Source organism: Zosterops lateralis (genome assembly GCF_965231275.1).
Source record: "Zosterops lateralis genome assembly, chromosome: 15".
NCBI lineage: Eukaryota > Metazoa > Chordata > Aves > Passeriformes > Zosteropidae > Zosterops > Zosterops lateralis.
Genome location: NC_139775.1, coordinates 10,425,093 through 10,452,266, shown reverse-complemented (window position 1 = coordinate 10,452,266; position 27,174 = coordinate 10,425,093). Strand labels below are relative to the sequence as shown.

At 43.2% G+C, this 27,174-nt stretch overlaps 2 protein-coding genes across 2 annotated transcripts; one reads left to right on the top strand and one right to left on the bottom strand.

The window, feature by feature from the left end:
- Nucleotides 1-1,104: 1,104 nt before the first annotated feature.
- Nucleotides 1,105-6,693, top strand: NUBP1 (NUBP iron-sulfur cluster assembly factor 1, cytosolic). The gene is made up of 11 exons (XM_083872719.1): nucleotides 1,105-1,133; nucleotides 1,213-1,314; nucleotides 1,596-1,732; nucleotides 1,915-1,983; nucleotides 2,512-2,544; nucleotides 3,409-3,499; nucleotides 3,667-3,821; nucleotides 4,850-4,960; nucleotides 5,073-5,175; nucleotides 5,871-5,954; nucleotides 6,536-6,693. The coding sequence occupies exons 1-11, from the start codon at nucleotides 1,106-1,108 to the stop codon at nucleotides 6,586-6,588; spliced, it is 966 nt and encodes a 321-aa protein (XP_083728845.1). The 5' UTR covers nucleotide 1,105; the 3' UTR covers nucleotides 6,589-6,693.
- Nucleotides 6,694-7,086: 393 nt separating this feature from the next.
- Nucleotides 7,087-16,892, bottom strand: TVP23A (trans-golgi network vesicle protein 23 homolog A; the record flags this gene model as incomplete). The annotated part of the gene is made up of 6 exons (XM_083872307.1): nucleotides 7,087-7,705; nucleotides 8,074-8,203; nucleotides 9,807-9,932; nucleotides 11,658-11,747; nucleotides 12,698-12,842; nucleotides 16,741-16,892. 6 exons carry the CDS (start codon nucleotides 16,890-16,892, stop codon nucleotides 7,644-7,646), a joined length of 705 nt encoding a protein of 234 aa, XP_083728433.1. The 3' UTR covers nucleotides 7,087-7,643.
- Between the last annotated feature and the right edge of the window lie 10,282 nt (nucleotides 16,893-27,174).

Sequence of the window (27,174 nt, the reverse complement as noted above, 5' to 3'; positions counted from 1 at the left end):
TAATACTCTTAAAAAGACAGATTTAACACCAAGATGTGCTGGCACTTTTCCAAATATTACCAGATACTCTTTTCTATTTCCAAGGTGAGACCACCTCAAATAATAACTTACACACTTGTACATTAAAACGAGTCAGAAATGGGAGTATTTGAGACTCCCAACTGGGCTCAGGTGAGGAAAATACCCTTTTTAGAGCACCTGGGCTGTGATGTTAGGAGCAAAGAGAGGACAAGGCCGTGCTCAGGCACAGAGAGGGAGGGAGCAGTGGCTGGGATAAGGTGTCCAGGGACAGGGTCCAGGTCACATCACCAGTTGGTGCCCACTTCCTTGGTTTGGAAAATTATTTTATTATTTTTTACGTACCAAGCACAGCGACTATCTAATTGCTCAGAAGTTGATTAGCCAAGTTAAGGCAGTATAATCTGCCAAAGAAATGTACCCATTAAATTAATGGAAATCTTCTATCAGCGAGATACAGAATTAATGTAGTCAGAATTGCCGCGAACTCCCGCAAGAGCGCGAATTTACAGGAATGATACATAATGCCGGTATGAAGCGTGTGAGGCACACCAGTGAAGTGTATCGCGTGTAACCCTGGCCTTGGCGGCGGCACAGCGCCGGGCCGGGAGCGGCCTCAGGGCCGGGAGCGGCCTCAGGGCCGGAGCCCAGCGGGGAACGGGCCCCGGCGAACGCCCAGCCCGGGACCGGCTGGTTCCGAGCCCTTCCTGGCCCATCGCTTCTGCCTAGAGCACGTCTAGCGGAGAAATTCCGCCGTGGCGTTAAAAGCACGCCGCTGCCCTGACTGGACCTGCCCCCGAGCTCACCGGGCCCACGGGGTGCGGGCTGTCCGCAGGGCCGGGGCCGGGGCAGAGCCCGCCGGGGGATCAGCCGAGCCCCCGCGACAGAGCCCAGAGTGTCACCGGGTCCCTCACGGGTGTCACCGGGTCCCCGTTATGTCACCGGGTCCCTCACGGGTGTCACCGGGTCCCCGTTATGTCACCGGGTCACTCGAGCCCTCAGCGGCAGCGCCCCCTGGCGGCAGCGGTTGGGCACGGCGAGCCCGAGGCCCCGCCCCCGGCGGCGGCGGCGGAAGTGACGCGACGCTATGGCGGAGGCGGCGGGCGCACCGGAGGGTGAGCGGCGGGGCCGGACGGGCCGGGACGGGCCCCCCGCCCGCGGCACTCGCGGCCCAGCTCTCGCTGTCCCTTGCAGAGTGCCCCGGGACCGGCAGCGCCCAGGCGGGCAGGGCGGCCGCCTGCCAGGGATGCCCCAACCAGGGGCTGTGCGCGGCCGGCGCGGCCGGGCCGGACCCGGGTGAGTGCAGCGGCCGTAAGGGGGGCGCGGTGCGGGCTGGGTACGCGGTGTGGACACGCTGATAGCGCCGTGCGGGCTCGGTGCGCGGTGCGGGCGCGCTGACAGCGCGGTGCGGGGTCCGTACGCGGTGCGGACACGCTGACGGCGCGGTGCGGGCTCGGTTCGCGGTGCGGACACGCTGACGGCGCGGTGCGGGGTCGGTGCGCGGTGCGGGCGCGCTGACAGCGCGGTGCGGGCTCGGTACGCGGTGCAGACACGCTGACGGCGCGGTGTCTCCGCAGCGGAGGTGGCGGAGCTGCGGGCGCGGCTCCGGGCCGTGCGGCACACGGTGCTGGTGCTGTCCGGCAAGGGCGGCGTGGGCAAGAGCACCTTCAGCGCCCTCCTGGCCCACGGGCTGGCGGCGGACGAGACCAAGCAGGTGGGCAGAGGACGGGGACAGGCGGCGGGGGGACAGGGCCGAGCGGGTACCGATCGTGTGCCCCTGCTCGTTAAAGTGTCGCTTTCCTGGATGAGCCCTCCCAGAGTGATTTCATTGCATGAGATCGCCTTTAAAACAGCCCTGTGCTTCCAGTGGGGCAGGTTGGCTGGTTTGTTTTCCAGGTCGCTCTGCTGGACATAGACATCTGTGGGCCATCGATTCCTAAAATGATGGGTCTAGAAGGAGAACAGGTCAGTGAATGCTCAAACATCTTGTTTAAGGGATTTTTTTCTCAGTTTTTCATTAGCATATTCAGGCTTTTTGGATGTAGAGCTTCTAAAAGGAGTGCACAATGGGAAATGTGGGGCAGGGGGTAGGGAAGTGAAGTGAGATGGAGAAGTTCAGCATTATGTATTTTGCTAAAGAGTCATCTGCTTTCAGGATGTGCAGTTCTGCAAATCAACTTTCATTACATATCAGCCACATAATGCTGACAACTTGAAACTTGAGTGGTATTAGCATGATGCACTTTATCAGCCCTTAAATATTTCATACAAATACCTAAAATAATTAGTAAATTTACATAAGGGTCGAACAGTTACTGTTTGTTTATTAATGGAGATCTGGTGCTCCTGCGTTTTTACCTCAGCTGCCCCACTAAAGCAGGATTGTTCCTGCAGGCAGGAGAGCTCCTTGCCCAGGTTTGATTTATGTTAATGTTTTATGTAACATTTGTATTTATTGCTATTGCAGCTTTCATGTATCACTTCAATTTTCAGGTTCATCAGAGTGGATCTGGATGGTCTCCAGTGGTGAGTTGGTGCTGCTGTTTCAGAAAGTTCTCTGGGTGTGTTTGGGTTGGGCACTATCTTCTACAGTGAAAAATGAGTGAAGGAGGAGCAGAGGGTCCTCTTGTTAATTCTTCCTCTAATGATTTAAATATCCAGATTCTATAGAATCTACAGATACAGGATGTAGAATCTACAAAGTCTGTATGTCCAGATTCTCTAGCTCTATATAACCTATATCCATGTTCTAGAGAATATCTAAACACTATAGAATATATATAGATTTTATAGAGTATAGATTTATAAAATCGAGATGTATATCATATAGAATTGGGATATAGACTATGTAGATCAGAGTACTACATTTCTTAATAATAGTAATGCTGTATTTCTAGAATTGATTTGTTATCTTGTGTTTACTGAGTTTGCAATATGGGCAATAAATACAAGTTACTCGGGTTTTTTTATTTTGGGGTATCGTGCGGCTGTAGTGTGTCATCTTTTCTGTGACAGCCAAGAAGTATCCTGCACCCATGAAAAACCTTACTAATCTTTAGAATATGCAGAGAGGGTTTTGCAGTAGTGTTGGTTGTCCCTGTAGTGTGCATGCTGTTAGAAAGGCAGCTGGTGCTGAGAGGGAGAGCTGCTTTTATCCTAAAATCGTCTGCAGCAATTCCATAAACTGCTGTAACAATATCATTTCTTCAGTCTTAGTGTAGTTGCTGAGTGTTGCACAAGATGCAGGTTTTAATGCCCTGTGATAAAAGATAAAGTTCTCTGCCTTTATTTCATTAATGTCTTCCCCCTCACCTGCTTTTATAAAATAGGGGTTCAGAGCTGGTTTCTCTACTCTTTCTTCACTGTTATGTTTCTCTACTTCTCTTTCAGTATGTTGAAGAAAACTTAGGTGTCATGTCAGTGGGGTTCTTGCTTAGTAGTCCTGATGATGCTGTCATCTGGAGAGGACCAAAAAAGAATGGTATGTATTGAGTGTTTCCAACAGTAATTTACATGCTTGAAAGGTTTCAAATGTGAGAATATCATGAACTTGTTTAATACTGTAGATAGGGTAGTTAGCTGAGACCCTGAAATTTGAAATACAGGAAGATACCTTTTCCTCTTCCACATTGTTATCTTCTCCTCTAGGGCTGATCAGGCAGTTTCTGCGGGATGTGGACTGGGGTGAAGTGGATTACCTGATCGTGGACACGCCCCCAGGGACATCAGATGAGCACCTGTCCATCGTGCAGTACCTCAGTGCCACCCACATCGACGGCGCTGTCATCGTCACCACCCCCCAGGTAGGAGCCAGAATGCCACCAGGGAACCATCATGGCAGTTACAGGCTGTTGATTTCACAGAAATCTAAGGGTACAGTCTCAGGGAAACTACTTGGTTGTGTTGCCCCTGCAGCTGGCTGGTCTGTGAGTTAGGTGGGTGTCTCAGTGGAGCTGGATGGGGATCCACATGGGTCACTAAACCACAGCAGTTCACAATCAAAAGCTGTTGTGACCTAAAGGAAATGCAGTGTTTCACTTCGTCCTTCAGAGTCAGAGTTCACATTGTTGTGGATCTGTAATTTACTCACCAATGGCTTAATGTTCAGAAGAATGTTCAGAAGAAGCTTCATTTTTAAGTGATAAGCTGTGCACTCTTTGACACCTGTGAAGTAGCCTGTCACCTCCAGGTGTCCCACCAAAGTAGGCAGATTTGTCATGGGCATTTTTAAAAGAGAAATCAGCCCCTGTAAAGCTGAAACTAAAAACACCCAGTTAAACAGAGGTTTTCATGTCTGATTTGGAACAGAACAGGAGATCACACTAGCACATGATATGAAGTATTTCTACAACAGCTGAAAGGATAACACATAAAGGAAAAAAAGTGTTGAGGACAATACCAGAGAGGTGGTGAAGGAGAAAGAGAACAGCAGAATGAATGAGGTCAGTCATATACATGAAAACTGAGGAGAGAATAAGATAATTTTAAATTTAATTTGAAAATAGGTAACTAGTGTAAGCCTGGTGGTTCTTGTCCTCACTCTGTGGAGAATACCTAGACTCCTTCTGTAGAATGAAAATCTGAGATGAACATAAGAGATAAAACATAAATATGGGTGACTCTTGATTAGAGTTAGATTTCAGAACAACCACATCCAGTAGGGTTGAAATGTTGTACCTGTTCTGTTGATAGAGCTCATACCACAGGTTTGTGTTCCTAAAAATATAAGAGAGCAGTAGTAATTCATTATAAAGTAGGTCTAAGGAGGTAAGTAAATGGACTCAGCATGAAACATTCCAGTTGAAATACCAGTGTTTGCTGATATTTGTAGGAAGTGTCACTTCAGGATGTTCGGAAGGAGATCAACTTTTGCCGCAAAGTGAAGCTGCCCATCATAGGTGTTGTGGAGAACATGAGCGGCTTCGTGTGTCCCAAGTGTAAGGTAAGGCTGGCTGTGTTCTTTCCTTGGCATTGCTTGGATATCAAACATTGCTCCAAAAATGCCTTATTCTCAGAACTGCACTATTTTAACTCTGATTTTCATGTTGTCCCAGAATGAATCTCAGATCTTTCCCCCGACTACTGGTGGTGCAGAGAAGATGTGCCAGAACGTGAATGTTTCCCTCCTGGGTAAAGTGCCTCTGGATCCAGAGATAGGTAAAGTCTCTTACTGCACTGCACTTAAAGCAAGTTGTTCCTCCTATATTGATGTTAGTGATGTTACGCTGGAAAACCCTGGTGTGGGCACTGATGACTGTTGGCACTTTTAGATTTTTTTTTTTTAATCAACAGTCACTGGAACTGTGATGTAGCTTGGTGTGGAATGAGGGAAGTGCTGGGGTAATTTCCTTAACCTTTCCTTAATCAATTAAGATTACTGCTGCATCTTTTCAGCTCTGTAATCCTATTTGAAATACAACTTGTCTTTCCCTTTGGTGTAGTCACCTGGAAATGCAGATCAAATGAAATCATAACCACTTCAAAGAAGAATGTTTTGTAGATGTTAAGCATTAAAACCAGTGCTTTAACCTCACTGTTACTGGCACTGCCCAAATTCTCTTGTGGGCCATGAGGAGGCGTGGTTCTTTGCCTGCTAGCTGTTACCAATTAATAGCTGAATTAATGACATCAAGGAACAGCTCAGTACTCCCAACTGAAGGTTTCTGCTATAGTACTATTCCTCTGTCAAACTGTACACTCTATTTCTAGTCCTGTTACCTACTTCAGGGCTTCCTAAAAGGTAGCAGATGCAGGTGGCTGTTTGAAAAGGTGTCACTGGAACAGGATAAAGGCTAAAAAAAGAAAAGCTCATCTTTTCCTGTTGCTTTTTTTTTTTTTCTCTGTGCTTCAAGGAAAAAGATGTGACAGAGGCCAGTCTTTCTTGGCTGAAGCACCTGAGTCTCCAGCTACGTTATCTTACAGGAATATCATTCAAAGTGAGTCTGAGAATCACTGCAAATGAATCCCCTTGCTTCCGAGCACTATACAAAGTTGCAATATACAAAGGTGTTAAACAGGCTTTTCGTTACTGTGCCAAAAATAATAAAATCAGGAGAGGTGCACAGCAATTCTGAAAGTGACAGGTGCAAAGACCATGTTTGCTTCTGGGCATCACTTCTGACGGGATGCTAAAGCAATAACGAAATTATTTGATAACTGGTTTCAATGTTTGACTTCAGAGAAGTCAGACTTTCATTTTCACACATGGAGGGGTCCTTTGGCTCAGATAAACCTCCTGAGGCTCTCCAGCAGGTGTGGAAGGGTGCTCACCATAACCCAGTCAGAGGCAGCTGACTGACCAATGCCTCCACTTCTAGGTGTAGTTACACAAAAACCCCTTGCAAAAACTCCCTGAACAGCTGGTGCTGTGCTGTTTAAAAATAATCCTAAAGCAACTTTCAGTGTAAGGAAGGCCCAACTTCAGATGTTTGTACCCTCAGGGGAGAGATGCAGCAACAACAAACTCCTGATTTACAACTGAAATAGTACTTATATTACTTTTTCTCCATCTTTGCAGGAATTCAGGAATACTGTGAACAACACCATTTGCAAGAAGAAAAGATAATGTAATCTTTAAATGGAGCAAAAATGTAGTTCATGTTTAATTATAGAAAAGTAACTTATGCCTTGATTTATTAAAGGAATGTATTCTTTTTGTATATTGCAAATAAATTCTTAATATAAAGGCTCTTGCCTTTGTTTTTTCCAAAAGTTCAAGATTCTTATAGTTCTTCCCTCACTAGAAAGCTGTGAAAGTGAGTCTGCATCTGGATTATGAAGTGCATTCTGCCTCCAGTGTCATGGTACCAATAACCTGACTGTGAAGGTAGTAGTTGAAGAGGTGAGAATACAACACATGTTATTTCAGAGGTTGCATGTCAAATATGCTGGGTTGACACTGGAGCATGTGCAGCAGCCTTTGTCCTTGCCTGCAGCACAAAGGTGAGCTGTAATGCCCATTCTCTCTCCCTGAATAACATCATAAGTGTCTCCTTTCAGTGGAAAAGATCTGTATCTAGAGTGAAAGCCAGGGAAGTATTATAGTACAAGTGCACTGCGTTATTCTTTTACAGGTATCAAAATAAAGTTCTTCTTTAACTATACATAACTTCCAGCTTCACACAAGTAGTGGGTGAACATGGTTCATGACTTTTGTTTTCTTCTACTTGACCCTAAGCCTGAATATTAAAAAATAAACATACAGTATTTTTAATAACTAAGAGGCCCTTTGGGATTGTAATTTGAAAGCTCTGAAAAACTGGTATTGTGTACAAGAGGGAAAGGCAGTTTGATTGTGTTTATTGTTCTAAAGTTAAACAAATCAGCATTGTCTTTTCATTACATGTAATTCCTGGTTAAAATAATCCAACAGTTTGAGTGAGGTTAGTTGACAACTTTTCTGAATGCAGCGTGCTCTTTGTAAACTGTGCTCCCACAAACAACTTTTTGGTGAAGCTTTTAAGTAACAAAGGCTTTAAACCTTCCAGGATCTAAAGACTCAAAACACAAATGACTTTATTTCATGCAGGCATAATTTTAGAATAGCTTTATCTAAATATCTTCCCATGAAGAACAACTTTCTCGAATGACTTTTTACTGCTCATCTTTAGCTCTTCCTTGTTTGGTTACCTAGTGCCTATCTTCCCATGTTCTTCAGTGCCATCTTCTGAAATGCTCCTGCTCTGTCCTGTTGAGGGAACAGAGCAGGGCTGTAAGCATAACCTGGGACACAGGGCTCTTTTACAAAAGCAGGGAGCAGCCAGCTGGAAGCCTGAGGGTTGACGATGGCTCTTCATCTGTGCTTAAGCAGAGGCATTAGGATTTCACTTAAGGACATTGTTCTGGAGCTTGGAAGCAGCTCAGTTGTGGAGCTCAGCAGGCTTCCAGGTATGGAGCAACATGACCTGGGCTTGTGGGTCTTCCATGTGACACTGCCAGAGAGGCTTGGTGGAGAATCAGGACTCACTGCAGGAAGTGAGAGCTGGGAAGAGCCAGCACCAGCCCCAAGAGGCAGGATGGCCTGTGCTACCCCATGGGCTGAAGCTCAGTACTCACTCTTGGGAACATCTGTGGGGCCAAACAACCTTGAGGTTACTCTGCTGATGGGTTTTTGTCCCCCTAACTTGCAGTGGATGTAGCCATATAAATTAGCAGTCTGGAGGGAGATCCCAGCAATCACGAGAGCCTGTGGACAAACAAGAGTTCAGCAGGGGCAAATCCATGGCTGTGCAATGACTGTAGGACATACACGTGTGTGTGTGTGTCCACACTCTCCAGATAAACGTGCTGTAAGAGGGGGACATTCCTTCCAATAATAAATGGCCTTCAAAGACATCCAATCATATCAAACATAATAGTTCCTTTCTACAAACTACCTCTTTTTATCAAAACACCAATATCAGTTTTGTCATTCTGTATCTTGAACAACTTCATTACTTTCCTAAAGGCACTTACTCAAGAAAGGACCCACTCAACAGATTCCAGAAACATTTCACTTTTTTTTAAGCCCCATTAGTATTTATAAGTTTCCCATCCACATCCATGGCACACCTGCAGGCCTGTTTAGCTGACAAACACCTTATTATAAACAAGTAAGATGTGTAATTTACAGATTTACAAAGAGCATCCATAGATAGATTTCCCTATCTAGCACTGACTGGCAGTGAAAATAATCAGCTCCTTTCCTGGTACTTTAGGTTTAGCAGCAGGTGGAACCAATCTGACTAATGCAGTAACTTACAAAAATGTTTCTCTTAACCTTCAGAACCCAGTTTCCCAGAACTGATTTTATTTTTATTTGTGTAACTTGCCTTTTACAAGCACCTGGGCAACTTGCCTCCTGTGCCAGTTACAGTTCTGTCTCCAAGCAGCTCTTGGCTTAGCAAACAATCTCTGCTTTTTAAAAATAAAGGTGGAGCCATGAGCAAAAGAATGTTGGTTTAACTATTGCTTGTTTAGGGGCACCAGAAAGCAGTTAATGATTTGCAATTGAATCATACCCATAGCTGAATTTCTTGTTTAAATGAACAATAATATGCAATCTTGGCTGTTACTGGTTATGTAGCTATAATTGTCAGAGGTGCTTTTTTATCTTTCCAAACTGAATTAAGAAAGAGTACTGAGCATGGCTAGGAACTTGACAGATTGAACAGTATGGCAATTAGCCAAGCACTTAATTTTTACAGGGGAAAATGTGAAGATTTCATAGACAAAAATATCTTAATGTAATGCAATATATGGGGTAAATTTCCTCTCATATTTAGAAAAAGTGTTGGGGTTTTTTTAAGTACATGGCTTATAAGTACAGCAATTATAAAATACTTACTAATAACTCAATTTATCAAGGTATAATGAGCTAATGATGCTGGTTCTTTCAAAAGGGAATGGTACCAGAGATCTAAAATCCTTACTTTTAGAAGTACATTTAAGTTCCCAGGAGACCTAAAAACCTGAAAACCAACATCACTGGTTCATTTTTTGTTCTCTCCTGTTAGTTTTATTTGACTGAAATAAGTTGGGGCAGAGTAAGTTGCTACAGTTAAAAGAAGCCCGTAATTTTGCCCAGCACCTGAGGTTCTCCAGAGGAAGGAGCTGACATTTGATAACCCAGTAGAAGTACAGCTAAAAATTACCAATCCATTCCATAGTGCAAGCCCTGACTGCAGAAAACTCCTCGGGATTCTTTGAAGCTGCTGGTGCAATTTTTGTACTGTTGGAAGATTTGGTTCAAAACTAACAAATCTGTGTTCTCCCTCTACCAAGATTGTTTTCAGTGCCCCTTGACTCACCAGCCACTTCAGCTTCAAGGAGAACAAGGTGCTAAAGAAAAACATTGTCCAAATCACTGGGCAGATGATGAGACCGAGCCAAAAAATTCGGGCTTCAGCTTCAGTTGAGGCAGCTATTGTAGGCACCTGGAAGAAAAAATTGAGACTATTAGTCACAAAGTCAAACCCCACAATAAATGACAAATGAACAGAGGAGGAAGATTTAACTTATCATATGCATAGGCGATTAACTAAGAAGAGAATTAATTGCTCATGCCCAGTTTCCTTTCTGATGCCCTACTGTACACAACAGCATTTTCATCCATGGGATTTATCAGTTGGTTCTAGTTCAGACTGGAATTCTCATAGAAGCGCACATTTCAATACATTTTCCTAAAAAGATCCTGTATCTTAGCTTAATTTAAATCTTGCATGAAGCTTATTTCCCTATTATATAAACTATTATATAATATTCCTATTATATAGGAATTCCTATTATATAGTATTCCTATTATATAAATACTTGGGTTTTGCTTCTGAACTCTTCTGACATTCCATGAATTAAGAACTGTGGCTTTGAAAGTGCCTCTTGCATTATGCTGGAGTTGGGCACATGTAACTGCAAGAGGCAGCCTTATGCCCCCTCTTCTGTCTGTTCTGCAGGGAGAGCAGAACTTCAGAGCAGGCTGCAAAGCCCTGCTTACAGATATCTGCAGGACAGCACAACTCACATGGCTCTATCTACACTGAAGGGCTCATCACTCATCACACTTAAGAAAGAACAAAAAAAAAAAAAAAAAACAAAAAAAAAAAAAAAAAAAAAAAAAAAAAAAAAAACAAACAAACCCTAAAGTAAAAGAATTGTTCAGAAGGTTCTGATCTTTCCAAAACTCAAAATCTCACTCCAACCCTCAGACCACTTGATGACCGCTAGTGCTAACTTCTGAAACAGAAGCCTCATAACTGGAAAAGAAAACCCTCTGGACTCTTCCACTCTGAAAAGCTTTTTAGTTAATTTTCAGTATACTGAATTTTCCATGTATTCTTTCCTGCAGGGTTTCCTCTGCCTTCAGGCCTCTCTCAGACTCACAGGAAGCACATGAATTAGTGCTCGGTGCTCGGGGCCGCAGCCGAGGCTGCAGAGGGCTCTGCAGAGGGCACTGTGGGGCCGCACACGGGACAGCCCCGGGACAGCCCGGCCGGGCCGGGAGCGCAGCTGGAGGGCTCCAAACCATGTCCCGGTCACCTGCTGCTGCTCTGCCGGGCTCAGTGGGGCTGTGAGAGAATGTCAGCAGGTCAAAGCAAAACTCTGAGTCTTGACTCTGGCAGAGATGCCAAATGCTGTTCTATAGTGCTTTTTCCTCCCCCTCAGTGTGTTTGGGGGGCACTGGCAGTATCAGAATGCTCTGTGATCCAGGTTCTCTTTACCACCATATTCCACGAATGTCAATAAAATATTAACTTCGAAATACTGAATAAATCCAAACTATTCAGCATTGCTTTCCACATAGATCCTGAAGAGGATTCTGTGTTGGGATTATCTATGGAAAGATGTGTTTATTGCAAGATATTCTGACTAGAAAATAAAACAGAACTACCACAAATATTTCATACCTATAGCACCATGCTGTTAATATTTATTCTGCTGATCCATATGCTGACAATGTTGTGAGACCTGTTCCGCCCTGAATGCTTCCAGGATGTGACAAAACAGTGCTTGCACCTGAATGCTGACATTGTTTTCTATGGAAGCTGGATAAAATGTAACTGTTACAAAGGTGTTCTATTTGTTACTTTATTTGACTTGGTATCAGCTTTACACATTTCCTATGGATTTTGTTTGCCCTGTGCTGCTTCTATTAATATATTTACCCTTTTTGCTTCAAACACCCAGTGACTTTTTCCATCTTCATCAATCTGGTTCCACCAACGCAAACCAACCAAGAGTCTTCCTGTCACATTCTAATGATGAAACCATTATTTGCATTAATCAGTATCACAAGTCATTTGTCAGTATAACAGTTAAAAATAGAAAAAATTAAAGACAAGCATGTTCAAAAATCATCTTTTATCTAATACTAAAATTACTTCTAAAAGCTGATCCAGCTTGAGTACAACAGCCATTAATGATGGGTGAAGTTACAAATTTAGAGGCCTCTTCTCTTTCAGTATGATAATTAGCACAATGGCACTTATTTAGACAAGAAATTTTAGGTTGTATCTTTTTCAAGTCAGTTAGTTGTACACACACCCTATAAACAAATTTCCTCAGTAAAAGAGGAATACTGAGAACAAAAACACACTGAAAAATGGGAGATTAATGACAGACAAGCAATAAGCTGTGTAGGATCAGGGAAACAAACCAAGAGGATATTTCTGCACCCGGATGAGCACCAGAAGCTTTCAGAATACTGGAGGTGCATCAATGCTTCACTTGCACAAAACAAAAGCCTTGCTCCACATGTGGAGCCCCTGGATCCTGGGCTGGCCTGACCCACCTGCCTGCATAGGATTAGGGCTGGGCTTTCAGGAGTCTTCTGCAGCCCCTGCTGTAGGGTCTGGGCACAGGGCTGCAGACCTGGACATCCTCAGGCATCCATTACTGAAAGCCACTATTACTTTAATTTTTTATTTTTTTTTTTTTTTAAGTTGGAAAGCATACAAACAAATCTACCTATGGCAAAGCAATTTTCTCAGCATATTAGTAGACCTTAGTAGTCAGCCATAGAAAACACGGTGCTAAATAACTAACATATGTGAGCAGCTGCATTAAAATGGGCTAGACATTTAATAAATTAACAAAATACAGTATTTTTGTCACTTCTGTCATTATACATATTTCAATTTTTTTTGTTTTAATTAATGACAAACAAAATACTTTCCAAGGTAATTACTATTGAGGGTCATCTTACCTTGACAGACCAAAAGTCAAAGGACAGAAGGAGGAGAATAGTGACAAAACAGGCAACAAAGCTGTTGCTGAACCAGTCACAGAACAAGTAGGTAACAATAGCACTCACTCGGAAAAACAGGTGGAAAAAGGTGGCCAGTGGGTGCCTAGAAAAGAGAAAACACAGAGCATATATGTGGTGATGGGACAGGAGGGAATCTTACAGCACTTGCTGACAATGTAGCATAATCCAGCTATTTCAAGTTTAAATTGGTATTTTAGTTTGCAGCTGCTATTATTTCAATGTTGGTGTAGATCTTCATTATCAAAGCAATTTGATAATGGTATTTTCAATAGCCAAGCTTCAGTCTAAAGCTAAAAGAATGTGGTGCTCCTGTGTTAAAACTTTCTCAAAGATAGAACAAAATATGGAGCCTTTCACCAGATTCTTTGGTACTGTATGAGGGAATTTAGTGGTTGTGTGCAACCCAGTACCATAAAATCCTTGTTTCATGAAATGAATCAGCACTGCAAAGCACAAAAGAATTGAGAGAGCTCTTATGACTTTCAGAACAGTTTTGAAAACAAAATATGAGTTCTAAAACGAAAAAAAAATTGTAGGTGCTTGCTCTAAGACAAAATGAACTTTCATATTTAACGTCTAAATCCAAACACTTCCTTTTAGACAGGCAGAATGATTTGGGAATCTAACAGTTCTTCTGAATTATTGCTTATTAATTTCACTAGTATTAATGTTTTGCTCATTGAATAAAATTTTGTCTGTAATAAAATTAAAGAGAAATTTCAGTGAAAGAAGCAACTGTGTGATAAGGAATATTGGCCTGCACAGTAGGAAAGGGAGGCTGGAGAATGCTCCAATGAAAACAGTACAATGTTCAGGGTAATGTGCCACATAAAAACCTTACTCTGTGCAATTGTTTGTGTTAATTAGTTGAAAGTGAGAATTAACTACAGGATCTTCCAGTTAAATAACTTCTTCCTTGAAGCTTAGAGAATAAAATATCTGAATAAGATATTTTAAATCAACAATTTTCTCATTAAGCTCCTACACCTCTGTGAACAATTAACAATAGAACAGCCAATTAACAAAAGCATGGGCTAGGGCATAATCAACTATTAAGTGTTATTCTATTATTGTGCTTAATAAAATGAGACATATTATATATATACAATTGCTTATTATAAACTTAAATTAAAGCTATATAAGTATAGTAACTATTATAACTTAAATAACTATTATAAGTTAAATACCCTTGTTGTTATATTGTTACTCTATCACTGTTTAACTGTTCCGGTGTTTGTCTTTCTCTAATGGCAATAACTGTGCTTGTAGCACTGCACACATGACTGGGGAGGGATGAATGATGCACAGGTGTAGTTTATATTTACTCCTGTTCATGCCCAAGTGAACTTCAAACTTTCCCAAAATTTCTGCTGACTTAGAACTGAACACATGACATTTTGAGCGAAGGGGCTTTTTCTGCCATAGGCAGGTGGGTGTGGGGGATGTTGTGAACTGGCAGAAACACACAGTGCCTGGCAGCTTCGAGCCTTGCTCTTGGTCAAAACAATTTAGGAGTCAATTATGGAAGTGGTGTCCAGTGGTGTCCCCTGTGTCCAGAGCAGCTTTCACACATCACAACCCCAAATCACACCAGGGCTGCCTGAGCTTTTCTAATGGATCAGTGCTTCAAATGTGGCAGTAACTTTGGTGAAGTCATGTTTTATTTTGGAAGGCAGATTCAGCAGTATGACTGGATTAAAACAGGATTACTATTTGGATGCTGAATTTGTTCCAATATCAAACATGGAAGGGTATTTACTAAAAAAAATTTTTAAAAATTAAAAAAAAAAAATAATAATAATAAAAAAATAACATGAGCAAGAAGCTCTTAATTACTACAGTGCTGAGCACTTACTGAGACTGTGGAAAGGATAAAGGAAACTGCAGCTCTGCCCTGGCTCAGCTGGGTATACATTTGCTCCTGAAAGGAGAGCAACCCACTTGTTTGGCCTTGGAGTTTTCCTGTTGCATCTAAACATCCATGTGATGTAGGACTGGAGCCTCAAGGCTCAATTTGCCATTTACCTTGTTACAATAACCCCTGGTCAGTTTGTGAGCATAGTGCCTGTTAGGACAGCAATGAGCTGTAACCAATTCAGCTGCATCCCATGTTAGAGAATCAAATTTGGGTCAGACCTAAGCTATGCCAGTGAGTTACAGGAGAACCATGCCAGGTACCTGCTCGGAAGTGCCACAGCAGAACTCTACATGCTGATTTTATTTTTCTGTCTGATACTTCAAAATGTATTGAGACAAATTTTGAATAAATGGGCTCCCTTTTCTCCTTGATCATCGCGTTTCCTGGCTGATTTGTAAAAGAAGCAATCATATGCTCCCGACTTCCAGATCCAAAGTTCTGGTACTGCAATGAACTTAACTTTTTCCAATTTCTTAGGAAAGTAGCCACTAACCTTTTGCATTTAAGGAGCCCTTTTGCACATGCCTCAGGGAATCATAAAAGCACAATTTGTCATAGCCTATGAAAATTCTAACCAAGTTCAAGATATATGAAATTGTAATGAAGTTAAAGACAAAAAGATGATTGGAACATCTTGTTATGTCCTCTAAAAATCCCAAAATTTTGCAGCACCTAGGTGAGTTCCAGGCTATTTGCACAAGATTCTTCAGAAATATAAAAACAAACATGTGTGATGGGTGTAAGCAGTTTCATTTCTGCATTCTATAGCAGACAAATTTTCAACACAACGTCATCTTCTAATATTGTCTTGAGGGCCAGAAAGAAGAGCTGTCTCTAAAGAAACCAGTGTCTCCACAACGTGGATCACAGAATAGTACAGATGGCTGATGCTTTACCTGTGCTGTATTACTGAGTAGCAGGAACCAGGAGGAATCTCTGAGATCTCTAAAGTGCCTGGTGCTGTGACTTCCTACAGACACTCCAGGCTGGTTTCACTTCATGCTACGTCTAGTCTGGTCCCTCAGACAGATTCTGTGGTTCAACTGATCAAGGTGCTTCTAAGCTGTATTTCCTACCTTAGTTGAATCCTTTAGGCCATGTTCTCCACCAAAAGGCTGCACCAAAATATAAACCTGACTCAAGAAGTGACGAAGCCCAAAGCAGTGCAAGGATGGAAGAGCTTCACTAGACACTAGTAAAACAGAGTATTTGTATTGTAAAGCTACACGATTGCTTTTTATCTCAGATAATGTTTTGTCAGGTTTAACATCTATTATATTTCTTCCTTTACACCTAGAAGAAATATTATCATTGTAATGGACCAGACCAAACTGTGGCAAGGCAGAAGTAAACAATCTAAATCAAAGTAGATTATATACATTATTGATCAGTGCATGCCTAATTCCTTTTGACATAAAAAACTCTTCCTTTCACAATCTTTGACTGGAGATTCTTCAAAAGCCACTGATGGAACAGCTCTGTCATCACCTGGGCCCTCTGGGCGGCCAGAGCTGCACAGTGACACCTCTGGCGAGGAACCCAAGGGTAGACTGTGCTTAGCCTGACACACGAGACGCGTTAACGGGCTGGGTTTTCTCAGCTAACGTCTACAAGTATAAGATACTTTCTATTCTACAAAGCATCACGTCCTGTGGCAGGAAATCCCGACAGTTTTATTGCAGCTCTCTGGCTGTTCAGCCAGGTGTGCACTGCAGTGCCTGGGCACTCCTGCACAGCGGGATTTGCTGGAGCTGAGAGTTGTCTCCAGTGCTCCAGCTCTAACTAAAGCACTGTTCGCTTGGGGTTTGGGATGTTGGGTGTGTCAGGTTTTCATTTCCAGTGACCGGGTGATGCCGGGCAGCGGGGCCCGGCCTCGCCCGCTCAGCCCGGGCATCTCCCGGCCAGAGGCCCCTCAGCATCCCCGGACAGCCTGTTCCAGGGCTCGACCACCCTCCCTGTGAAAAAATGGGAATTAAGTGTTTCAATGGAATTTTCTGCACACCGAAACAGCCAGGGCCACCCGGGCCCGGGCGCCGCGATGCTGCGGCCTCCGCGCCGTTACCTGATCCGCGCTTTGCGCAGCGCCAGCTCCTCCTCGCTCCCGAAATCCAGGGACACATCCTCGGTGTCGTCCACCAGCGCCTGCGGCGGGAGCCCGTCAGCGCGCAGGGCCCGGGGCAGCCGCGCCCCGCCCGCCGCCGCCACCTGCTTCATCCCGGCCAAGGCTCCAGGGCCCGCGGCTCCGGGGCCCGCACAAGCCCCGGGAAAAGGGGCCGGGCTCCTGCCCAGCCGTGCGCGGCTGGAGCAGGGCTGCCCCTCGCCACGGCCCGCGGCGGCTGCGCCTCACCGGGCACCGCCCGGGACACCGCGGGGACACCGGCTCGTCCCTGCGGCCCTGGAGCGGGGCTGCCTGTGGCCGCCGCCCGCCGCGGGCCGGGGACAGAGCCAGAGCGGCCGGGCGGGCTTTGGCAGCGTGAGGGGCCCGGGCCGGCAGATCCCGGCCCTCAGCGCCCGCAGCCCCGGCCCTCAGCACCCGCAGCCCCCGGCCCTCAGTGCCCGCAGCCCCGGCCCGCAGCCCCGGCCCTCAGCACCCGCAGCCCCGGCCCTCAGTGCCCTCAGCACCCGCAGCCCCCGGCCCTCAGCGTCCGCAGCGCCCGCAGCCCCCGCAGCCCCCGGCCCTCAGCCCCCGCAGCCCCGGCCCTCAGTGCCCTCAGCGCCCACAGCCCCCGGCCCTCAGCGCCCTCAGTGCCCTCAGCGCCCGCAGCCCTCAGCACGCAGCCCCCGCAGCCGCCCGTCCCCCGCGCTCGCACACGGACCGGCCGGGTCAGGGCCGCTCTGGGGTCTCATGCTGGATACATACCCTGAAAGGAAAAAGTAGCGGAGGGAAAGGTGAATGTGTGTGTACAAAAATGAGCGCACACCTGCGGGAAGCGTTTGGCGCCAGGCAGAGCCCGGCCAGCCCCTGTGTCTGTGTGGGGCACGGCCCTGAGGGCGGCCGGCAGCTCCTCAGCGCTGCAGCAGTGCAGGGGACACGGCAGGGGACATGGCCCTTGGGCTCCTGTGCAGCCTGGAGGAGACTGAGGGAACACTTCGGTGTGGTCTTCAACATCCTCACAAGGGGAAGTAGCCGGGCAGACACTGATCTCTGTGGTGATCAGTGGCAGGACCTGAGAAAATGGCCTTGGTGATCAGTGGCAGGACCTGAGGAAATGGCCTAAGTTGTGTCGGGGGAGGTTTAGGGTGGGTATTTGGAAAAGGTTCTTCCTCCAGAGAATGTCTGGGCACTGAACGGGCTCCCCAGGGCAGTGGTCACAGCTCCAAGCCTGACAGAGCTGCAGAAGTGTTTGGACAGGGCTCTCAGGGCTGTCCTGTGCAGGGCCAAGAGTTGGACCCAATGATCCTTGTGGGTCCCTTCCAACTCACCGTATTCTATGATTCCATGATAAAAAATTTTCTTGCCTTAATTTAAAATGCAGGTGGATTATGCAGCAGAGTTAAAGAAGTGAAACAAGACAAACTTCAGAATAAGGCTAAGAGTTTCACAATAATGGGGGAAAAAAGTCTGGACAGCTTAGTATGAAGTGGAGGGTCGGGGAAGATCTGATTAATCACAACCACATGTAGATCTGACTAGCATTAAATAAACCTGCAAAGTAATAACTCCCTAGTCTTTTCTAAAACATCTAACTAAACCAGATTGTTGAGTGAGTACAGAAGGTGCTGAGATGAACTTTTCAAATATATCAACTGGAAAACGGCTTTGTGCAGGACTTACTGGAACAAAGCAATACCTAATAGGTAAGAAAAACTGATAAACTGTTCTTAGTAGGATTTTAATTGTAAGGGAGGAAAGGTGTAGTTAATAACTGATGATGTTAATATTTAATTGTCATATTTTGGCCTTGGTAGTGTTAAAACAACTTGTACAGTGTGCTAGTAAGTACAGTAGACTGCCACTAAAAAACTGAATAGGTACCTGTGATTTGATGGGATGGCTCACGATAACCTACAATATTAAAATACTGAAGTGGATTTTCATTCTCCAGGGAGAATATAAGGAGATACCTCACTTTGAGAGCTCTCATGAGATACAATTATTAAATAATTATGTGCATACCTGAAGCTGACCTGGACTTCATTTCCTGTATCAACATGCACTTCTGCTTACAAGCCATAAGTTAACAGTAACTCAGACAGACCAGCTTCTGACTCAGAAGCAGCTCCTGGAACTCACTGCCAGCAGCCTTCAGCAGTGCAGGGAGGTCTCTCACCCTCAGGGCTGCCAGATATTCACCTCAGCTCCTGCAGCAGCTCCTCTTGCACCTCTCAGGGCAGTTCTGCCAGATTGTTTGAATTTAGTAGTTCTGTAATGTTGCTGTGTTGTCCAAGCCATTGCATTTTCATTCTAAGGCACCAGAAAATAACTGTGTCACATAAATGTGATACACATATGTGTATTGCATAAAACAGCACCTCTATGGGAGAGGGGACAATTAGTCTGTCACAGCATTAGGTATCTGATTTACTGCTCTGCTGCTAACTGATTTCATGAGTGATGAAATAACTGGAAAAGAAGCAGAACTTGTGGTTTTTGTTTTGATTTTAAATCAGATGTATGTTTCCTTATTTTTCCTCCTTCCAGTCATTATCTCCACTGGCTCACTGTAGGGATTAACTATTTTCCTAACAAACTCTATTAGATAATCCCACAGGAAACTGTCACTGTACTGTGCAAGTAGTTTTGGTAAATTCTCTAAGAAGCTATGTGAAATTGTGATGTATGATTATTCAAGGTATTGTATGGCTCATCATTTTCTTTTAGAGCAAATTGAGAGGTAGAAAGAATCCTTGGTTTCTAGAGGAATCACCGGTCAAACGAATTTCTTCATTTGTGGTTTGCTAGAGAAGAATTCTTCTTTGTTTTAAAATGAATGCATGCAAATGAAACCTCATTAGAAGCTTCCAGTGTTTTTTAGGATTTTACAGAACAAACTGTCCTATTTTCAACACTTTTTCTGAGCTGTAACTTAACTACAGATTATTTGAACATTGGAAAAATTGGCAACACCCTAAAGGTGATGTAAGTCCTCAAATACTGCTTCAACAGCCCCAGATCAAGAGATCATTACACTGAATTTATGAATTGTGGTTTGGTTTTCAGGTTTTTGCACAGGAAAACTGACTATTCATGAAATATGTTAAGATTTCACTTAATTGCTGCCTGAAGTATACAGCATAAAACAGTTCAAAAATACATCACATGCAGTTGTGTCCTTGCCATTACGTTACAGGGATTTTCCTCCCCACAATAAATGGTGGCATTTCTATTGTAGAGCACTATCAGAGGCTTGATATGAATATCTGAAAAATCTCTTCCATTCTTTCTTTCAACAATAAATAGAGCCTCCTCCAAGGTTAATATGGTATATTAGTTACACGATTACCAAGAAGTCAGCTGATTTCTCTTTCTCCTTGGAACACTCCCAGGAATCTTGCAGAGACTTATCAGAGACTTCCCCTGTAAACTGCCTAAGGATGTTGTGAGTAACTTGGCTGGTTTTGCTCTGGTTTAAGCATTTCAGTGGGGTTTACAACTGAGTATTCTATTCCTCTGAATATTGGAAAGTATTGTTAATCTGGTAATAACCCTTACCTCACCTTCATTCATCAGACATACACTTAACAGGTTTGTTGGTTTCAATAAAATGTTTATATTTGGGTGTGATGGGGCAAATCAGAGAAGGTACTAAATAGATAAATTTCTAATAGCATTGTTTTCTAATTCATTTGTCAAAAATCATTTCCTGCTTTGGCCCAAAACCAATTTCTATAGAATTTTTTTGGCTGTACATACATGAATTGTTGTAATTGGCAGCCCAGTATTAATAGGGGAGAAGCCACAGTATTAACTTGAGGGATCAGGACAGTTTCTTTTAGCTGGGTGATATATAACAATACACTCTCAGTGGAGATCAAGTTCTGCCATCAGGAAGAAATGAGTAACAGAAAGATATGTCAAAGCTGAGGAGGTTTGGGGCCTAAAATATAAATAAGGATTTTAAAAAAAGTATTCATCCTTCATTTAGTTGTGCCCAAAAAGGTGAAAAATAATTGTTGAGTATGTGAAGAAATTAGTATAAATTCCCCTTATTGTGCAATAACTGTGTTTGATTCTAAGAAGTGCAGTGGCAGCTGTACTCCTTTCAGTTAGGGAAAAACCAAGGAAGCATTACATATTTTATTAAATACTTTATTTTATCTTCTGTAATCCCTGTGTGGCTTTAAGGCCTTATTTAACTCATGCTGTAGGACTCTCTAGTGCAGACACACTGGGAAACAAAAGGCTTTGAAATTATTCATGAGTTTGCTTCAGTATCATTTTCCTGCTTAGCCTGTGCAGTGGTCACTTAGAAACAGCCAAAACAAGGGCACACCAAGGCAAAGTCATCAGCTCTCTTCCAGCCTGGGGTGCATTCCCAGCACTGGGATGCAGATTTTTCAGTGTGTTTAGCTTTATGTATCTCTTGAAATGTTCAAAGGTTCCGTCACTCTCAGCTGCAGTTCTTGGTATTTGTTAATTTTGCAAATCATCTCTCATTTCTCGGATTGGGAACTCCAAAAATAAGGAACTTGGTCTTTCAAAAGTTTGGTTTAAGCAACTTCATAGATATTCTTCAGTAAGCAGAGCTTATCCCTGAGCCCTGGGATCCATTTCCCAGAGTGGAAGTGATTTCATCAGAAGAGATGCTTGGAGTCCCTTCCCTGCTTTGCTACATGAGTTTAAAATGCCTGTCCACTCTCACACAAGTATCAATAGCTCTCCTGCCTTAAGCCTCTATAGTCTTACCGAGGAAAAAAAAAAATCTTAACCTGTTAAATAAAATACCCTTATGGCTATCAAACAGTTGAGAAGCTTAGTACAATAGGAGGTTGATATGAAAAATTCAACACTGTTTCTTTTTCTGGTTTATCTGCAGAAATAAAATTTAAATTTGCTTTTGAAAGCCATAACTTGCTTATTCATTAGATATTTTACATGTTTCCTTTTAGCTTTATTCCCCCTGACTGCTAGTAGTACCTACACAGCCTTGCTGAGCTCCCTGAGAAACTTGCTGGACAGTTCTTCAGCCACTTTCACTGGCAATTTCTATTTCATCTTTTGTTTTGGAGGCTGTGGCTAAGCAGCTCTTGCCATACTTGCTAGCACTTGTTTTTCTTATTTGTTCTAAATTGGTGTCAGGGAGGTGGCAAAGGCAAAAAATACAAAGAGAATATAAACAAAACACAAAGTAAGAAAGAGTTTCTAATCTGGTGATGCAATGAAATGAAAAACCTGTACCTACCATTCTTAATTCTGTGAATTTTTCTATGAACCTGTGATAGTTTGTTTGTGGTTTTTTTTGTTTGTTTGTTTGTTTGTTTGGGTTTTTTTTGAAGCAGCCTGTGGTCCCTACTTCTATAGCATTATTGTTTATAGTATCTTTCCTAATTTATTGATAGTTCTTTTTCTAGTTCACCAAATAGCTTCAGCTTCCTAGTATTCCTTGTATTGAGATATGGAGAACTTGAGGGGATATCTGAGGGGTATTAAAATTCACAAAATCCATACTTTTTCTGTAGGTTTGAATAGTACAAAGAGGAGAAGGTGCTCCAGATTGGTCTGCAGGTCCCTAGATTCCCCCAGATGAGCTGTAGGGACATTAAGTGCTGTGGATGGCTTCTGACGCATTGACTGATTATTCTTTACAAGATGCACCAGGTGCTGCTGGACATTACTCACTCTCTCTGGAGTGTACAGCTCTCCTGGAGGCAGGGGCCCAATCTTTTGGCAAAACTGAAAGCAAGGTTCATGTCTGTGGCATATAAGCCCCTTTTAGAACCAAGGCCATGATTTAAGAGACCACAATTTCCTCTGTGGTCTGAAAGGTGACAAGCCTCAACCTTCCAGCTCGAAGTAGAGGAAGTTCCAGGCTGTGCTGGACATCTCCACAGCTATGTCCATGAAAGCTGTTCTGCCTGATTTCCCAATGGTGGGTGTTTCTCCTGTGACTGGGCCTGAATTCACCAGGCACACACCTTTAAAATCTACAAATTATCACCAATTAAAAATACCGAAATAAAGCTTGGATGAAGGGCGAGAACCCAAACCTGTTGGTTTCTCAGAGAAGGCACTGATTGTCTGATTTTCAGCCTTCCTGCAGGGCAGAGCAGCTTCAGCAGAAGGGTGTGAGAGCTCCCCTTCTCCAGGGCAGAGCAGAGACCACACTGCAGAACTGTGGCAAGATGGATGTGAAGCTCCTGAAGAGGAAGGTGTGGTGACCTTGCTACGATACCACAATCACTGTGTGCAGTTACAAGAACATCACAGCTACCGGAATGAGGGTCATGGTTAGTGCTCCTTCATTCAACAGACCGATGGTGTGGATTCTGAAAGCTTTTGTGTCTGGTATGTGTTTTAGTTGACAAAGATCAGAAATAGTCTAGGGAAGCCCCTAAAATATGTGGTTTATTCAACTGCCAGTTTATTATTTTTGCCCAGCTTTTTTGATTCAATCTGAAACTCAACACAGGCTGTGGTTTTTTGCACGCATCCTTTTCCTTGTTAGCTGGAGTTTGCATTTGTGTGCTGTTTCCCATTCTTGCTCTATTTTATTTCGCTGTAAGGGAAACTGCAGAGGGTTTATGTCACATGCTCCAGTGTACCAATGTATTGGACTAGTTATATGAATTCCAGTGAAGTTGAAAGGAGAGATACAAATTTCTTTTATTTTCTTCTTTTTTTTCTTCTAATTGCACTTAGCTACAGATAAATGCGAAGTCCTTCTGTCAATAAGATGAACACTGTGGTGCACTGCCTTTCCCAAACTACTGCTAAGGGATTTGTGCATTTGTGATGTTCATTACTTGAAAACCAAGGGAAGGCATAAGAGGTTTTCTCAATGTCTTCTCCATCCACAGGCCAGGCAGCTGCCAGCTGCTGGTGGAAATGCTTGCTCAGAGCCCCAGGACGTGTGACTGGCTGTGAGGAGATCCACTAATGGGAGAATGGTCAACTTCTTGTGGAGAAAGAGCTCTGCTCCATGGGATAGTTCCCTCCAGAAATGGACTAGCAAGTGAGTGAACAGCTTGTGGTACCTCATCACGATTGCCACTTAAACATGAGAAAAGCAGATTTTCTGCAAGTGTTTCAACTGTTAAGCAATTTCCACCTGCAAATGCGCCCAGGCAGTGTTCATCATGACCAGGAGATTATAGGCTTTTCAACCCAAACACGAGATTGTTTCCTCTGTTATATCTAGATCGGAGACAGATCAAAAGCAAGATGGACTTTGAATGGGTGTTAAGTTGTACAGATTTCAAGTTTGTTCCTGTTTTGCTCTTCCCATGTCTTCTAAGTATTCCTGAAGAGTTTTCCAACAAGATCTGCAAGATCATAACTTGAGAGGAAGCCTAGACCCTATAGAGCTGTCCCTCTTTTGTTGGGCTATAGGCAAACCAAGCAATAATGTGCCAAACCTACTCTGCCTTTGAACCCAAAGCTGATTATCTTGTAACTGAAGCCAAAATAAGGGAAAGGGGATTAGAGGCTTAAGCTTTGAAAACTTGGTTCAAGTTCTTCTGCTGCTACAGTCCTAATTTGCAATAACTAAATGTGATTTCTATTTCTGGTTTTGTTTTTGCATTTGTAGAAACAAAAAAAAAATTCTTACTGTCTTGAAACCAGATAAAATCTACCAAGGTTCATGACACACCCAAATGCCGTGTGCTGAAGGACATAATGTGGCTTACATTGGTACACTTTCATCTACCTCACTGTCCCTGGGAAAAATAGTAACATTAATTACTGGCATTTTACTAATATTATTTGTGTTCCAAAATTAGCTGTAGACTTTGCGCAGCACCGTATTTACTTAGAAGTGATACTTCCCCTCAATGCAGAGAAATCAAAAGCACAAGTTCTCCTTTTCAACTCACTTTCCTCTTTATAACGTGTCACAGCACAAACAATGTGTGTGAAAAAGAGAACTAAGTCAAGCCATGCATTTTTACTGTTTGGTGTTTCTTGTGTAGCTATTGCTTAGCACATCCCATAGCTGAGGCATATCTTCTTTTGGATCTTGAGAACGCTACCATTATGTCATTCATTTGTATAGAAAAATAATTACATCTCATAATTTAAACAAGTATATTTCAACAAAACTTAAAATCAGCTTTTCTAAAATGTAGCTTCACTAAAACATAACAGAAAATATGCCTAAGAAAACTTAAAGTTAATATTATTAAGACTAAACAAAAATTAATTTTAACAGAAACTAACTTATTTGGACTCTATCATTACAAAAAAGTTACTAAAAATTTGTCATACAACATTTAAACATCAAGGTAAGAAACATGCAAGTAAACAATTGTACCAAAATCGCAGCAACATAAATTTATTAGAGTAAACTGCTGCAACTTTTTAAGATCGCCTATATGATAGATTTCAGTTTGGCCTAATAAAAATAAGGGGATATAAATATTGAAGGCTAAACCAATACAAATTTATTTATATAATAGTGCCATAAGTTTTACACAAGTAACTTGGTTAGGTTATCGGGTTTGTAAAACTGATACTTGAATATAAACAAAGTTAGAGGTTCGAATTATTCTAAAAAATAAGCTATTATTTATTGTATTTGTGGTCCATCAATATACTCAAACTTGATATCAAGTCTAATTTTAATTTAAATGTGGCAAGGAAAAATAATTATACTTGAATCACTAAAATAGCTATACTAAAAAATTCCCAATAAAATTACCTTGTTAAAACTATGAAGTAAAAAAGCAGACACCTGATAAAGCTGACAGTGGAGTTTCATATAGTAATTACAGCAAGGTCTCAACTATTACAGATAAGATTCAAAGTTTTTCTTTTATATGAGCAAAAGAACGTTAAATTTATGATTTAGCCAATTACTCCCGGTTAATTCTGCACTCTTGCTAAGTTACCGCCATATAGGAAAACACCACCACATCCGCACAAACGCCTCTGAATTTTCCCAGTGACAATGCTGTTTAAAATCATAAATCACAGGTTAAATTTTAACAGGGTTTCAGTTAGTCCGTAGCATCAGTTGTTATTTTGGTGTGCTTCAGCCGTGCCGTGCTGGTCAGTGCCAGGCGGGGGGACTGCACCCCCTGCAGCAGCAGCAGCAGTGACAGCCACAGCTCCTGACAGGCACCATGTGGGGGGACAAAGATCTGGGTCTTTTTCAGGGTCGGCAGGTCCAGGGTCAAAGGGGTTAAAGGGTCAAAGGGGTCCCGGGTCAGAGGGGTGCTCTCTGCCACTGTCGCTGTCGTTCGGGCAGTGGCCAGCAGCGAATGACTCTCCCTGGCACCCCTAAGAGAGGAGCCGTGGGCTGTGTAGAGGGACACAGTCTTCTCCAGATTGTAAAGAACTCTTGAGGCTCCGCCGCAAAGGGAAGGCAGGAGGCATCCCCTTTATCTTTTGCATGGGAGTTCTCTTGGGCTTTCAAGACCTCAGAAATCACCCATCAGGAGGGGAGCATTTCTGCAACCGTTTTGTTCCCCTTCGTTGCACAGTCCCACAGTTTGACTCCCACCTTGTCCCACAAATCTGCCGTGGACTCAGTAACTCCTGGTAGCTTAACTGCTACCTCTCAATAGTTTTTAAGTCATGTGAAGGTAAGGATTTGCCATGCTGTTGTAAAAGCTTTGTCATAAATTCAAAAATGTCTCTTTCCTGAGCAGACAGTCCTACTTCTTAGCTGTATTCCCACACAGTGTCTCTCAGTGTGAGAGAGCCTGAAGAGGCTGATGTTCTGCAGCATGGATCAGACCCCATGTCTGTAAACACTGGCAAGAGGTCAGCTGCCCCCAGGAAGGAAACAACTTTGTCTCCTTCCATGAGCATGTTCCCATGGAACCTGGTAGGAGTGGATCTCGTCTGCAAAGAGAAAATTCTTACACAAGTCAGCAGCTGCTTTGCTCATAGGAGCTCCAGCCTTGTGCAGAAGCCATTTCTTACTGGTAACTTATTAAAATTTTCCCTTACTGAAGCAGAGAGTCTGGATGTCATTGTGTTCATCAAATCCTATTTCCTTTCCCCTTCAGACTATGGTGGGACTTTTCTTAAAAGCTATAGCCAATGGTATAATGCTACAAGAAGTATCTGTTCACTCTAGAGTACAGTCTCTTTTATAATTAATTAATTTCTAATTTGTGCAGGTCTGTGCACAATTAAAAATAGAAAACTAAGCAAATAATCTTGCAGATCATCACAAAAATAGCTATAAGCATCATGAGAGGAAGCTCATGAATGAACTTGGTTTTCAAAAGGTTGTTTGTCTTAACACCAGGCAGGCATGGCAAGGTAAGTGATGATTAGATGAACAAACATTCTGTCGGATGCTTCTACAAGCAAACTGTGACCATCGTGTGCAAGCCAGACAAGCTCCTGTTTCACAGAACATCCTACTTGTCATTTTGGGCCAAT

What these genes read in the sequence shown, in the direction of transcription:
- NUBP1 (XM_083872719.1), top strand. Translation starts at nt 1,106, where the DNA reads ATGGCGGAGGCGGCGGGCGCACCGGAGG. An exon ending in TGGGTCTAGAAGGAGAACAG is followed by an intron (nt 1,984 to 2,511) that starts GTCAGTGAATGC and finishes TTCAATTTTCAG; the next exon opens with GTTCATCAGAGTGGATCTGG. An exon ending in GAGAGGACCAAAAAAGAATG is followed by an intron (nt 3,500 to 3,666) that starts GTATGTATTGAG and finishes CTTCTCCTCTAG; the next exon opens with GGCTGATCAGGCAGTTTCTG.